The 13,766-nt window shown below is 39.8% G+C and overlaps 2 protein-coding genes across 11 annotated transcripts; both read right to left on the bottom strand.

The window, feature by feature from the left end:
• Nucleotides 1–439: 439 nt before the first annotated feature.
• On the bottom strand, nucleotides 440–4,004 carry zgc:153990 (uncharacterized protein LOC768125 homolog). Of its 4 annotated transcripts, none has more exons than XM_044222074.1 (5): nucleotides 3,700–4,004; nucleotides 2,770–2,963; nucleotides 2,052–2,471; nucleotides 1,694–1,747; nucleotides 440–1,586 (listed from the first exon to the last, which is right to left on the bottom strand). In XM_044222074.1, exons 2-5 carry the CDS (start codon nucleotides 2,894–2,896, stop codon nucleotides 1,147–1,149), a joined length of 1,041 nt encoding a protein of 346 aa, XP_044078009.1. In that variant the 5' UTR covers nucleotides 2,897–2,963; nucleotides 3,700–4,004; the 3' UTR covers nucleotides 440–1,146. The 4 variants fall into 4 exon arrangements, with proteins under 4 accessions (XP_044078009.1, XP_044078007.1, XP_044078008.1 ...); XM_044222072.1 differs by having other exon boundaries at nucleotides 440–1,589; nucleotides 3,700–4,001; XM_044222073.1 differs by lacking the exon at nucleotides 3,700–4,004 and adding an exon at nucleotides 3,446–3,681 and having other exon boundaries at nucleotides 440–1,589.
• A 661-nt stretch (nucleotides 4,005–4,665) lies between these two features.
• Nucleotides 4,666–11,436, bottom strand: capns1a (calpain, small subunit 1 a). 7 transcript variants are annotated; one of them, XM_044222078.1, is made up of 13 exons: nucleotides 11,306–11,365; nucleotides 10,611–10,789; nucleotides 10,423–10,480; nucleotides 10,106–10,162; nucleotides 9,981–10,017; nucleotides 9,802–9,894; nucleotides 9,544–9,601; nucleotides 9,360–9,424; nucleotides 8,383–8,451; nucleotides 7,764–7,842; nucleotides 6,829–6,945; nucleotides 6,668–6,726; nucleotides 4,666–6,531 (listed from the first exon to the last, which is right to left on the bottom strand). In XM_044222078.1, exons 4-13 carry the CDS (start codon nucleotides 10,150–10,152, stop codon nucleotides 6,505–6,507), a joined length of 651 nt encoding a protein of 216 aa, XP_044078013.1. In that variant the 5' UTR covers nucleotides 10,153–10,162; nucleotides 10,423–10,480; nucleotides 10,611–10,789; nucleotides 11,306–11,365; the 3' UTR covers nucleotides 4,666–6,504. The 7 variants fall into 7 exon arrangements, with proteins under 7 accessions (XP_044078013.1, XP_044078017.1, XP_044078018.1 ...); XM_044222082.1 differs by lacking the exons at nucleotides 10,611–10,789; nucleotides 11,306–11,365 and adding an exon at nucleotides 11,373–11,399; XM_044222083.1 differs by lacking the exons at nucleotides 10,611–10,789; nucleotides 11,306–11,365 and adding an exon at nucleotides 11,373–11,391 and having other exon boundaries at nucleotides 10,368–10,480.
• Nucleotides 11,437–13,766: the final 2,330 nt, after the last annotated feature.

Here is a 13,766-nt window from a genome sequence, read left to right as displayed (position 1 = left end):
TAAGGTCTATGTGCAATTTGTATTACACATTTTCGGTTAGTATGGATGTAAACCACCCTACATCAAAAAGCTTATGATATACAATGCAAACCAGCTGAAGCCTCATTTATGTCTAAAAGTAAAATCTGAGCACAAGCCTCCCGAACGAATGAGCATCAGAAGTCTTTTACATTTAACCATTACTGCTATTTTAAGGTCTATTGGACAATCAGACTATGAAGCACTTCATATTTTCAAATGTAGGATTTGAAATGTACCGTCTTCAGTGAAGTCAGATAATTTTATCGGCAATACATCAAGATATAGGCTTTAAGCCAATAAAGCATCAGATGGAAAAATGCAGCCCCTGAAGCCAGTTGGATTTCCACATTCTGATCACTGGACTTCTGAGTGTCCACTAGAGCACTTTGCAGGCTCACAGCTAGGGAAAGGACGTCTGTTCTGTTTAAATACATGTGGGGTTTATTTCATATTTAAAAGAAATGAATGAAACTTTCATATTCAAGTGTTTCATGTTTGCAGTGTAAAAAACAAAATCAGACAATCACAAATTATTCAGTTACAGGTATTTTCAAAGTATCTAACACACCTTGTGTAGCTTTCAGACATATAGACCATATAATGGTCAGGTGTGGAAATCCACTCACCATTACAGTACATGTGATAATCTCCAGACACTGATGCAACTACAACCTATACAACGAGTCAAGGACACACAAATGGATTTGACTGACTTTTCAAAATTAAAGACTTATTCTTTGCATGTCAACATTAAAAGAATGTAAAGGCTTTAAATGTGGTGTATGCTTAATAAAAAATGCTCTACAAAGCGAGCAGTAGGAGTCTCACTTCAGTAGGAAAAAAATAAAACAAATAAAACCCTCGACATGTTCTTTCTTTATCGCTAACATTGTTAACATTATTTTCTCAATCCATTGTCATGTAACCTCACAGACAGCAATTCCATCAATACAATGTTTCTACGAATACAGTTTTAAAAGATAACCACAGAAATTCTGTTGAGTACTATCAAAAAGTACAGTAGCCAGCGGTGGAGTCCAAAGGAACTTAGAGGTTCCTGCACCTGAAGGCCATGTATGTAGTCAGTGATACAACTTAACAACATCTCTGTCTGGCACTTTGTTGCTATAACGCTGGCCGTCCATTCAGTTTGTCATGCATGAGCGCAATGGCTCCACCTGTGAAGTCTCTAAGAACCTGCACCGTCTCCCGCTGGAGCTGCAGCGACTCGCGCACAAACTCCTGCTGAGTCTCTGCCAGCTGCTGCACCGACTCAGACAGAAGCTCCAGCGAGCGTGAAACCGTCTCCAGCAGGATGTTGGTGGCGTGCTGCTCTTGAAGGCTCAGCGATGCATTATGTAGCATGCTGTCTCTCATGTTCTGTGAGGGCTGACCTGGCACGGGAAGCGTGGCTGTTGACGTCGAAGGTCCGGACGACGTCTGAGGTTGTCCTTGTTTCTGGATGCCGTTGTTTCCTTGGTGATCCTCTGTTGGTTTCGCTGCCTGAGTGGAAGGAAGCACGTCATCCCTTTGGTCATCGTCTGAGTCTCCAAATGCAGCTTCAGCTTCTTGAGTCAAAGAAAAAGGCTCATCAGTGTTTTCTTATTAACAAAGCATGTTGCAAAAAAAACCAAGCTCTTTCTTAATTTGTACCCAAATCTTGACAACTCACCTTCTGTTGCAGGTACTTCATACTGCACATCAAAGGCAGGTTGTGATGAGTCCCCTGCAACATTCAAAGCATTTTATTTAAAACAATTTGCATTTCTCACCAAGAACTTCTTCATTAGGCTATTGAAACAGTTCATTTTAAATTCAAAAATGAGTCACCCATGTGCCATTCATTTCTAACTTGTGAGCGAAAAGTGAGCACAGTAGTTGCACACAATATTTTGAGAGGAAGGTGACACAGATTTGTTCAAAATAACTCGTGTGTTGTGTAGACATAGAAACTTCACTGATGTTTAGACTGAAATGAAGGTGAGTAAATACTGACAACATTTTGGTGAACTATTCCTTTAAGCACTCACTCATGGTGTAGGAGGTTGGTGGGGGCATAGTCGCCATGTCCAGCCCGCCGTTAGGAGAACTTTGCATTCCAATCATATCTTCCTCTTCCATTTCTTCTTCCTCCTCTGGCACATCGTCGTCATCTCCAAGTGGGCCAAAATCACCCGTGCTCTGGTCTTCCTCATCCATCTCCAGAATCTGGAGCACTATTTTCTCTGTCTGATTAAGGTCTCGGGAAAGACGTGAGTTGAGGCCCCTGTTGGGCACTGTCCCTGACCGCATGGCAGCCACTTTCCGCTTGGTGTCACACTTTAGATCAGACCATTTCTTGATGACCTCGATGACCTCGCGTTGGCACTCCCCTATCTCATTGACACGTGCAGTAATCTCTGCCCAAGTGCGCTTCTTCATGTCTGTTGGCACACCACGATTGAATTTGCCTTTGGGGGAAAAACCAAAATGACCGTAAGCACTTCAAATGTCATTGTGTTAGTGACCGGGCCACATTCAACATTTTATTATTCACACATTTACTGTCATTTCTAGTATACCCTTGTATGCCCAAACCATTTTATTTCCTCTGCTGAGCTTTGTTTATTTTATGTTTTTGATTAACCAACTACTGTGCAATCACTCATTCAGTTTTCAGGAACCCAGACACAAAACCTCAAGAAAATCTCTTCCTTTAGAAGGCAAATGAAACCATTCTAAGTGGGTTAAGCAATTGAAGACACATACCCACAACAACCATACGATGCTTCCTCACTTCATCCAACAGTATGTGGACTTCACTGAAAGAGAAACGAGCTTTTCTTTTCTTGAAGCGAGTAACACTGTCTTGGTTGTAGTATATTGGTGAAGACATCCTCCACACACAGTGTCAATAGGTATCCAGCTGCTTTGTAGTCTCTGCTGTGCTTTAACTTCTCCAGCTGTATGTCAGGGGGTGTTGTGTTAATAACAACGTTAAAAGAACACAGGAGTGTTAATGGTATATTTGCTCGTGTGTTACTAAGATAACGCAACTAATGAGATTAAGGGCTTTACGCAAAAAAGTTGACTTGATGAGAGCTAAGGTAAGTATTATTAATACAGTGATAACGGTACAGTCGTTCAGGCTCAACAGCTGAGCAATGACCGTGTGTGTACGTCTAGTTGGTTGATTAGTTAAATAGATAATGAATGATTACTATCAACATTTTAACTGTAACGTAGTTGCATGCATAGGTCTAACTGTTCTCATATCACTAAGCAAGGAAATAGAGCAGGTTTAGCGTGATGATAACAATGTCAGGGCAAAGAGTGAATGAACAATGGACGATGCTAAAGTCGCTTTACACACGCGACAGCCTAGTTAGCTAACATTAGCTATATCTAGAGCCCATTCTTAGTTACAGTCATATTACACCTTTACCTGCATTGTCCTGATTTTTTTTTTTTACGAATAACAGCCATTGCATTGTCATCATACAGTGCAACATACACTTAGTTAGCTAGTTTCAGTCTAATGTTACACAACAGCACACACTACGTTAGCTCTCTTTGCAGCAAGACGTTAGCTAATGCTACGTTAGAGTCAGAAATGGCTAATGAAGCACTTATTTCACGTATCCTCACTTCACGAGGTACACCTTATTGGCAAAATAGCTAATGAGATGGTGAACATACCCCCAAATCAAAGAAGTTCGGATTTGGTCCAGAAACGTAATGATAAACTTCCTTATCGACAAGATAGCTATTGTCAAGCTAGCCAGTATGAAGCTAACGCTACACAAAATATGTCCGGTTAACGTTAGTTGGCTAACTAGCTAACTAAAGCAGCTGGCTAAAGAATTATTGACAAACATATTCGTATGACAATAGTACATGCCCTTTAAGTATTGCTTTCACGTGTAACTTAAAACAATAACCACAATAAAAGTCAACTTGGGGATTTCGCTAATTACGTTTCTTCGTTTTATTTCTTATGTTTCCCGTTGTGACAATGTGCTTTTATTTTGAAGGAGCATGCCTTTTTCCTGGTATCGTAGGCTGACTTGATCCTACAACCGACACACACACACACACACACACACACACGGAGGAACTATGTCTGGCTCAGGAACACTAATGGCTCCCTCACTCGTGAAGCTCTTATTTCTGGACGAAGGGGGCGTTGGTTTTTATCACTTTAATGCATCAACAGTTAGTATGCGGTGGTGTACAAGTCATGCAAAATAGAAAAAATACAGATTTTATTTGAATGCGTAAGGTTTTCTGTCAGGGGAGGGCACTGTTCTCATTTTGACGTTTTCACTTGAAGTCAAGGTTCCATAGTGCAGAAGAATGGATGGATGGGTGGATGGATGCCCAGTTTTCTCCATTTATGTTAGGGAGGTGGTGATTTAGTAGCTTTGAAGCATCAGAACCACTTGGAGCTGCATTCAGTAGCAAAATCTTGTCTTAACTCCATATTTGAGCAAAGATTTATTATTAGGTGGCTCATATTTTAAGTTCAAAATCGCCATTGTTTGATTTCAAATACATGTTTTGCTAATCTGAATGGTCCAGAAGCAGATCCCAGTTCCGCCTAAGTGAGAATCCATTAGTCACACAGCAACAACTGTTAGCAGTGCATCAAGAATAAGGCTGACATATTTAACATACTTTTTTATTCCAAATATGGCACAGGTTATTTATTTTACCAAGCATTTTCAGTAACATACCTACATGGTTAAAAACCCTTAATAATGGCATCTTTACTATCAGCTACATGCATTAGTGGCATACACACGTTATATATTATCAATTTACACACTGTGCAGGCATTATTTGGTGCAGACATTATTAATAAGTACACAGTGATCAGTAAGCTGAGACATAGAGAATGCTATGGCCAAGTTGCACTACCAGCATTAAACATTAAATGTCAAAAGATTTTCCTGCCCAAACAAAACAGTCTCAAAACATTGTATATATATTGAATATATACATTAACAAACTACCATTAATATTAGGCCACTTAAAGAAAGTTTGGTATTTTATTGTGTAGAGCTTCTGTAGAAAGCACTGGCTGCAGAAAGCACTGGGATTCCTGACCGCTATGCATATACAGTAACAGTGCAACTCTGATGCAAAATAATGGAGCGTACACATCATTAAACCATGATCTGCTTGCAATAGGATGTGGTGCAAGTGTACCATAATTTAAACATCTACCTTACTTTTCGATAAGAAGTAACCAAAATGGTGAGCTGTCTCACATTGTCATTTTAGTGAACAAGAATCTCCAGTCAGTGGACTCGGGGCTGGTTTAACAAAGACACTAAATATGACTGTGGTCTAACAAAAAGGAAAACTTCAGATATACAGTATGCATAACTCTACAAATCTGTCTAGTTCTTGTCTATCTGGCAGTCTCTGCATGTGTTTGCCTATTTTACCCAAATTAGACCAACTGTTAGTTTTGTTGTACCTGTTAGGGTGGGACAACGTACACCCTACACACACTGTTTTCAGTTTGTGTGAAAGCTGCTTAGTCCTCTGCTCAGGTTCAAGTTGGGTGGAGCTTTTCTGAGATTTTGCAAGGTCACTAAATTTCATGCACTAACATGAAGGCTAAAGGCGTACGTTGTCCCGCCCAAATAGGTATAACAAAAATAACAGCAGACATATGGAGATGTCAATCAAGCAGTCTACACACACCCACACAGTTCTGGGAAGGATATAATTGTGCAAAATAGGTGGAAACAACTGGGTGGAGCATTCAAACCAAAAAACATGGCCAACCAAGCTACAGCTTGACACTGTTAACCTCTGTGCACTCCAACACAAAATGGTGAGATGAGTGAAGTAGGCTTTCCTATTTTTGTCAGCAGGTGGCACAAAGTTGTCAGAAGGTATGAATGTTTCTAAGTAAGGTGGCAAAAAAGTTGTCAGTTTTTATTTTTGTTAAACTGTCCAACGTCAGTATTTTAGCATAAAAACAGTCAAACAGCAAAACTAATCTCCACAGACCCCTCAAACATACAATACTTGTGAAACCAGCCCCTGCCACATATGAGTGGGACCATCCTGCTTTCACATTAGGTTTTTCACAAATGTCACGGTGTAAAGCATCTTAATGTTGGCCTGCCTCCTTTTGTGCCATTTTGACTTGAAGGCATGAGGCAGATCAAAAGCAAATGCCAAACAAGCGGACCAAATGACACCAATTCAACATGGGGTCGATCATCTTTATGCACCTGAATCATGTTGGCTATATACTTATCCATTGTGAGTGCAGGTTTGTGCTTTTACAGTATCAATTCTGTCTTGAAAGTATTGTGGAACAGTGAACAATCCCACAACACTTGCATTAGCATTCTAAATAAACCTGCACACACAAGGGGTTTGCTGAAGAACAGGAAGTTGTAGGGATGGTTGAGAAAATATTTAATACTGTGGACAAACAAAGTGGTTCCGTAAAACAAGCAGGAGAGACATCGTCTGCACTCAAGAGTACATGGTCAGCTGAAGCCACTGAAAAGACAAGAGCAGAGAAGATGATGTGTTTTATGAAAACAGTGAACTGTTCCTATCAACTGAATCAAATGCTTTTATATAATCTGAATTCTAGTCAAACCCCACTGATATTTAAAATAACAGATTAGTTTACCTCCAGAACATTGACTTTGATAGTCCCATTGTTATCCTTATCCAGGGTTTTGAAGGCACCTGAATCAGAACAGAGGTTAAGCCTACAGCACCGGTCACTCTTATCACAAAGATAAAGCTGCTAAACCAATAAATAAATCTTGTTTTTTTTCCCAAACTTACGGCACATGGCATCCAGCCTCACAAGGCAGCCAATGTAGTTGTCAAAATCCATGTTCCCATTTTCATCACTGTATCTGCGAATTATCATCTGGAACAACTGGTCGTTGAGGGGGAAACCTGAGGAAAAGATGAACAGATGACACCGCTGTATATTACTATTAAACAGCAGGGAATACCTTGAGGTACTAAGTGGCATTATGAGACAGGACGGGCCGGGGCTAGCTGGTTAGCATGCTAACTTCAGTAGATATCTCTGCAACACAACACACAGACGGCTCTGATAACGTCACAACTGTTATTTCTTCGCATTCTACCGATAATTTTAGTTCATTTTTGAATGTTTCAAACTCTTAAATTCTTAAACATTGCACCTTTAAGGCTGCACTGCTCACACAAATATATACAACAACTGGTATGATAATGATTCAAATCATTAACCCTTCACACAGCTGCTTACAGATGAGGCTTTCCTAAGAGTTCAGAAACATTTGACTTATATTTGTCTGGCTGCCCTTATCTATCAAGGTGATGTAATATTTAACTAGTGTTCACTGGGCATACAAGATAATAAAATTATGTCAGCAGAAGCTAAGCCAAACCTCACAAATTCCGCAAATGACAAAAAATAAATAAATAAATTTAAAAAAATAAATAATAATAATAATAATGGTAAAATTATCATATTTACATGTAGATTTCTGGCTTATGAAACAGCTATCCAAATCCAATCATTTCTATGTTTAAAACATGCACAGCCACATGACTGCTAACAAAATCAATCAAAAACCCTTTCGTAAGTTCTTACTGCATCCATGACTATCGCTTTACCAGTGGCTGTTATTACTGGTATTAATACACTTTTGTTTTGCATGCATCTTTTCAGTAGCTGTGCAAACATTTAAACAACAGCAGGGGAAATTTTAAAAAAATCTCACCAGCAGCTCTGAAAGCGTTGGGCAACTCATCTGCACCAATGACACCGGAGCCATCTGTGTCGTGGGATCTGTACACTTCCTAAACAATAACAATAGTTTTTCAAGCATTTATGCTTTATGAAAATTTCCTAGTAAGATGATTCACAACCTAGAAAGATTAAAAGGGGAAAAATGTTTCTCTCTAACAACCTATATAGCTGTCAATATGGTTGTAACAATTATATGAGAAATTCCTTTAAAAATGAATACAATTATAATTGATTAAGGGAATCGTTTTTCTTGTACTGGTAGGCTTAATTCAACGAGCACCAAACACATGCAGCCAGCCTAATAATGTGTGTCCTTCAGTAAACACAGTATGCAGATTTATGTCTATGTAAAACATGGCAGTTAATCAAAATAAGGAGGTGTTTGGCACACTGTACATTCAAATCTAAGTCCTTCATGCCATCACTAAACAGCTGATATCCTAGTAGATCCTAAACAGGATATATACTTTAAGCTACAGTTTCTTCTGTGTTCACTGTTACTGGAGATGAGTAATAATGGCCACAGGAATGTATCTGTGCAGCACAGAAACAGATGCGTAGGGTGAATGAAACAGGCCTGCTGTACTTGCCTGCCATTTCTTTATATTGTTCCAGAGGTGTTTGAATTCATGAAAGCCAAGTTTTCCAGTGCTGTCACTCTGAAACAGCATTAAGGACAACAGACAACTAGTCTTGTTCTTTGGCTCCAGCTTAAACAGTTGCATTTCTTGTGGGCACGCTGTATTTGCCCAAGGCGTATTTTTACGTGCCTTCCTCATTCACGTGTTATAGAACTGACAGTAGGGAGTGAATATCAACTTTTTGTCTGACTTGATCACAACATTGCAGTTGGGGTTTACACTACAAATGACAAGGATCACATAACTCCCATTTAGCTACCTTTACACTGTTTTCTAGTTAAATATGCAATTAATATTGATTGCTAATAAACAAAATAAAGAGTTTACTTCCAGCTTACGTTACAGAGCTATGAACCCCCCGTTTGCACAAGCCAAGCGCAGTCTCAGAGCTTTTGACAGTTTGACCTCATTTTGGGATTATGGCTCCTTACTTTTGGAGAAGCGTGCCTGAGGAAATCTGATATCTGCTCAGTGCTTAACCCTCACACATCTCAAGGTCTTTAATCCTCACCATCCACTGCTGCAGGCCAAAAGGAGTGCCGGCTTGGCCAGACTGTGAAAATCTGTTTTGATGGCCAAATCATGGCAGTAATTTGGTGGGCATGGTGGGATTTGTTGCTGTAAAAATTATAAAAGAGTACAGTCTAGACCTGCTCTATAGGAAAAGTGCAATGAGATAACTTCTGTTATGAATTGGTGCTATATAAATAAATTAAATAAATAAATTGAATTTGCCTCAATGTTTCAATGTATGTCTGCAGCTTTAATGAGCTGTGGGTGTGATGGAATCTGGTGAGGCAAACCATTTTATAGCCAACTGTTGATGTATTTGTTCTGCTCTGTGCATTTTTACTGTGTCACTGTCAGCTTCATACTGTCACCTGGATTACACAACCCATACAGCCTACTAATGATAAAAAGGATACATCCATGACTGCCACCATGCTCCTGCAAGACTCAATGCTGAAACCATCTGTCTTCAGGTCTCCACCTGAAATACAAGCAAAACAGGCATTCACCATGTTGTATATCGCTTTCAAAGATACAGAAAATGTGCAAATATTGTAAAGGACTGATTCACAACAGAGTAAGGTAGACCACAAGTCTTACGCTTTGCAACGATTCTGTTTAGGATGTTCATCAGCTCAGTTGGACTCACTTCCATGTCCTATATGACAAATATTTAACAGTGTAAACATCAGAGCAGAAACCTGTACAGACACCAAACTGTATGGTGTATCAAAATGGATGATGGAGAAACATTCTTTGAACAGTTAAAACACCCCTTAGTATTAATGAAATGGAATAAATATTAGTGTGGTTACTGCAGAAAAACAACAGAGAAGTACAGATAGACATAGCACTCACATCTCCAGCGAGTTGCTGGAAGACTCTGCGGAACTGTCTCTCCTCATCGCTCTCATGCTGCTCCGCATATACAGCTGGCCTGCGTGGCGGAGGCTGCGGGACAGAGTCACAGCAAGCGTGAGAATCATCACAGAGTTAGCAGAACAGCGATGATAGAGCTGGCAATGACGGTTACTCACAGGGTCAGACGGCACAAACTGGGCGGGGTCGATGTTGCTAGAAAGACAGGATCAAAAATTAAGAGAGGAGATAAGCCACAAACCACCTTTTTTGGCTTTGACAGGGAGTTTGTGCAGATTCTCACCTGACAACATCAATGATGCCACTGATAAATTGTTTGGCAAAAAACATCTTCTGTCAACTGTGAACGCAAAATGCAACATAAGTTAGGCGAAAGATTGACACCTCAAACACCTGAGTCAAGACTTCAGCACTATGGGATCATGGTTTTATGCATGCATGTATGGGGTAAGTTTGCAATTATGGCAGCAGTGATCACTTGTGGCTAAAGTAATGCAGGTCAAAAGGATTTAAGCCACGAAACCGTCTATAGCAACTAACTAGACCTTAATTCCAATGTGCTGTAGTTTTTCCTCGCAAAGGGAAATGTGTTTCAATTGCCTGGTGCTGTGAAGAGGTCTTTATCTCAGAAATCCCAAGCAAAACCAGATTTCAGTTTCTAGTGAAAATATAATAATGGAAAAATTAACAATAATAAATCAGAAAGCACGAGTAGACACCATACAAAAATAAATAACATACAGAGACAATGCAATGTGAATGGCAACCATTACAAACACGTAACTTACTGGTTTCCACGTCGTTCACTGTTCGGTCCTGTCATATTAACGCTTTGTTAACCGGTGGTGTTTCGCTACAGCACCACCGGCTGAGCTTGTTATCTATGCAGCAATGGCGTGTGCTGTGTTTTCTTCGTATCACACAGTCTGATTAGAGGCACACCCACTAGCCCTTCTTAAAATGTTTCCTGTTATGGAAAAGAAGTATTGCCGCACCCATATTGCGCAAAATAGATGCAATTTTAAAAAGGTCGTCAAACGTTTATAATGACATCTTTGAACTTTAAAAAGGCCACTAGTAAGTAAACTGTGGGCTTTTTAAAGATCACAGATTGGGTAAGTTAACGTACTCTAACCTCGCAGAAGATAGAGCTAACATTACGCTCGAAGTTTAGCATTATGTCAGGCTAGCTTATGTAATTAACCCAATCAATTGCGGCTGCCTAATACCCTAAAAACATTGTCTAAATCGTACAACCTCTTCATAGTGCGGATTTAAGATAGGACGTACTGACGATAGCATATAAAGCAGCTAGCATAACTAACTTTAGCGTTAGCTAAGCTAACATTAAGCTAACTTACATGGGTAGGTACGTCAAATTCAGCAAAACTCGGATTTACCGTGATTTATAACTACCTAATCCTACATTGTTTTTTAAGGTAAACGATACTGTGGTCATCTAAAACTCGACGTTTATATTTACCGTAAGAAGACAGCACTTTGTAATGTTGAAGACAAGATATTTGGTCGAGTTAGCGAGTTGCACTAACCTCAGCTGGCAGGAAGGTCCTTCAACACGCCCCAAATGACGCGCGCGCGCAGAGGAACTGGGATGCGAGAGGAGTCTCGCAGTTTTTGCACTTATTTCCGTCTTTGCTTCGGGTTTCAGGAAAGATTCTTGGTTCGATATGATGCGATACACTTGACTTATTATGTGTCTACTGCCTGCTGTCTTGTTGAGCTGACAGCGCTTTAAGAAGTGCTTTCAAATCGTAAATGTCAACCGTTTGCAGATGTGTGTTTTATTAGACATGCGTGCGTGAAAGCGTGAAACGCTGATAAGTTGCGCCACTCATGTTATTTCGTGTTCCCTGTACGTAAAGAGTTTAAATTATACAATTATATTTTGTTATTATTGAAAACATAAACATTATTTGTCGTTCAGTATGTCTGAAGCTGGAATTCATTTCTGACGGACATTTCATGTAGCAGTGCAGAGCTCTACATTCCGTCTTAACACGACAACATCTCCGGGACAGAACAATTTGCTCTTTCTAGTTGTATCATCTTTGTTGTATTTGGCCTTTCTTCTTTGAATTTTTTTATTTACTTTATTTTTTTCGCGGTGTGTGAATTCAGTTAAAGCATGTTCCTGCCACCGTCTGCTGTGGAGTATGTTATAGAATGTGCTGTTCCTGTATTGTGTAGATACACAGTAGTGTTCTACTAAGACTGTATGTTTTCGCTGTGCCCCCGAGGATATAGTTCCAAAACCTGTTTGATGACAGCGTTTTTGACTTGTTCTACTTTTAACTCAACTAAGTTTAAACACATGAAAGAGTAATAGTGGAAGGTTTGCAGGCCTACAAAACACTACAAAAACTATGATGATATCTATTTTCAGTTATCATCAGTTACAGTTCCACCTCTGCAGGCTCATTTCAACTTCTTTCACGCAGATATATAAATGTATTTTGAGGACCTTTTGAGGAAAAAACTATACCAACAGTAAATATATTACATCCAAGCAACACTTCCAAATTAAGATGCCAGTAAAGGTTTGGTTTGTGAATGTTGGGCTCAATAATGTATTGTGTCATTATGGTATCACTATAATATGCAATATTCATAAGATTAATGTAAGGGTTTGATGAAGAAATACACATTTGGGCAGCAGAGACTTACTAATAATGTGACGTCTGGTAATCAAGTGCCGCCTGAGAGCAACTCCCGGCCTGGTCCTGGTTTGGCCCCTTGATTTTGTCATATACCAACTGTATGTCCTCCCTGCTCCCCTTCCACTTTGATCCTGTAAACTGTCCCCCCTTCCTGCCTTGTTTCCATTTGTAATTGCATTCTGCCTGATCACTGCCTCCCTTCCTCTTTGAGCACTATTATTTGAATATTGCCTAAACACTGCTTTGGTTTTCTGAATAAAAGTGCTTCCATTTCGTTTGCTCGGGTTCAGCTCACCGGCTCAGATCCGCTCTGAGCCTGTAAGTTCACCGGTGTGCCGGCATGCTCCAGTAAACTCACACCACTACAGCAAACTTCTGAACTGCACTTGAATGATTTTCTTCAACAGGTTATAATGTAAAGTGTTATCCTTTAGTCTCCTCTGTAATGAGAATGGCCACACACAGAGTGATTATTACTAACTGTGCCAAAGTAAAACGTGTTAAGGGAACCAACTGTCTTATACCAACATTAAAAATAAAAAAAATACACATAGATGCAGTTGCTCCTTGTAGAGAGAAACTCAGCTCATGTTCACTTAACACCGCTCTTTGTTCTTTCATCTGACTGTTGCTGACTGGCTCGGCCGCTGTCTGTAAGTTAATATATTTTTCACGTGGAAAACAAACATTCAGACTTACACAAAAAGAGTTTATCCTTTTAGCCTGTTTACAGAAGCTGTAAGTCAACATAGCAGTGTGTGCTCAGTGTGAACATAGCTAAGCAGGATAAGTATGTGAACAACATTTAAAGCAGTTGCTATGCTAACAGTCGTCTGATAGTTTGGGCTCAAAGCTGATTGGCTAGAGTGAACAAATGAATCAGTTATAAGATGAGACCAAGCTTAAAACGATCAGAGCTCTAAATATTAATAAAACACAGCATTCGCAGTCATTTTCTCACTCCACTGCCCATTACTGAATGCTACAGTAGGAAAATGACTGCCATGGAGCTCCTTCAATGACCCAGGTTGGTCCCTGGGCCCTAGTTTGAGAACCATAAGGGGCCTACATTATAGTGACAGCTAAGGCCCCACTGAAGCTTCACCGGGATGATTTTTCATAAATCATTTTGCTATGCTATATCTATAAATGACCGATTTCTTTGGAGAAGAATATTTTTATGGCAGTTCATAGAGGAACTGGAGAGCCCTAACAATCCCTCTGAAGATTTGCCAATGGACTTTAAAAATGATAGCACATCACACT

This window comes from Siniperca chuatsi, linkage group LG14 (genome assembly GCF_020085105.1).
Source record: "Siniperca chuatsi isolate FFG_IHB_CAS linkage group LG14, ASM2008510v1, whole genome shotgun sequence".
NCBI lineage: Eukaryota > Metazoa > Chordata > Actinopteri > Centrarchiformes > Sinipercidae > Siniperca > Siniperca chuatsi.
Note: the sequence above shows the minus strand (reverse complement) of the source record. Positions and strands in the feature narration are given on the sequence as shown.

Coding starts and splice junctions, on each gene's coding strand:
- zgc:153990 (XM_044222072.1), bottom strand. CDS start 2,896: ATGTCTTCACCAATATACTACAACCAAGACAGTGTTACTCGCTTCAAG. Junction 1,748..2,051: donor ACCAACCTCCTACACCATGA/GTGAGTGCTTAA, acceptor TGAATGTTGCAG/GGGACTCATCACAACCTGCC. Junction 1,590..1,693: donor TGAAGTACCTGCAACAGAAG/GTGAGTTGTCAA, acceptor CTTTGACTCAAG/AAGCTGAAGCTGCATTTGGA.
- capns1a (XM_044222077.1), bottom strand. CDS start 10,152: ATGTTTTTTGCCAAACAATTTATCAGTGGCATCATTGATGTTGTCAG. Junction 10,018..10,105: donor GGCATCATTGATGTTGTCAG/GTGAGAATCTGC, acceptor CTGTCTTTCTAG/CAACATCGACCCCGCCCAGT. Junction 9,602..9,801: donor TCCAGCAACTCGCTGGAGAT/GTGAGTGCTATG, acceptor TTTGTCATATAG/GACATGGAAGTGAGTCCAAC.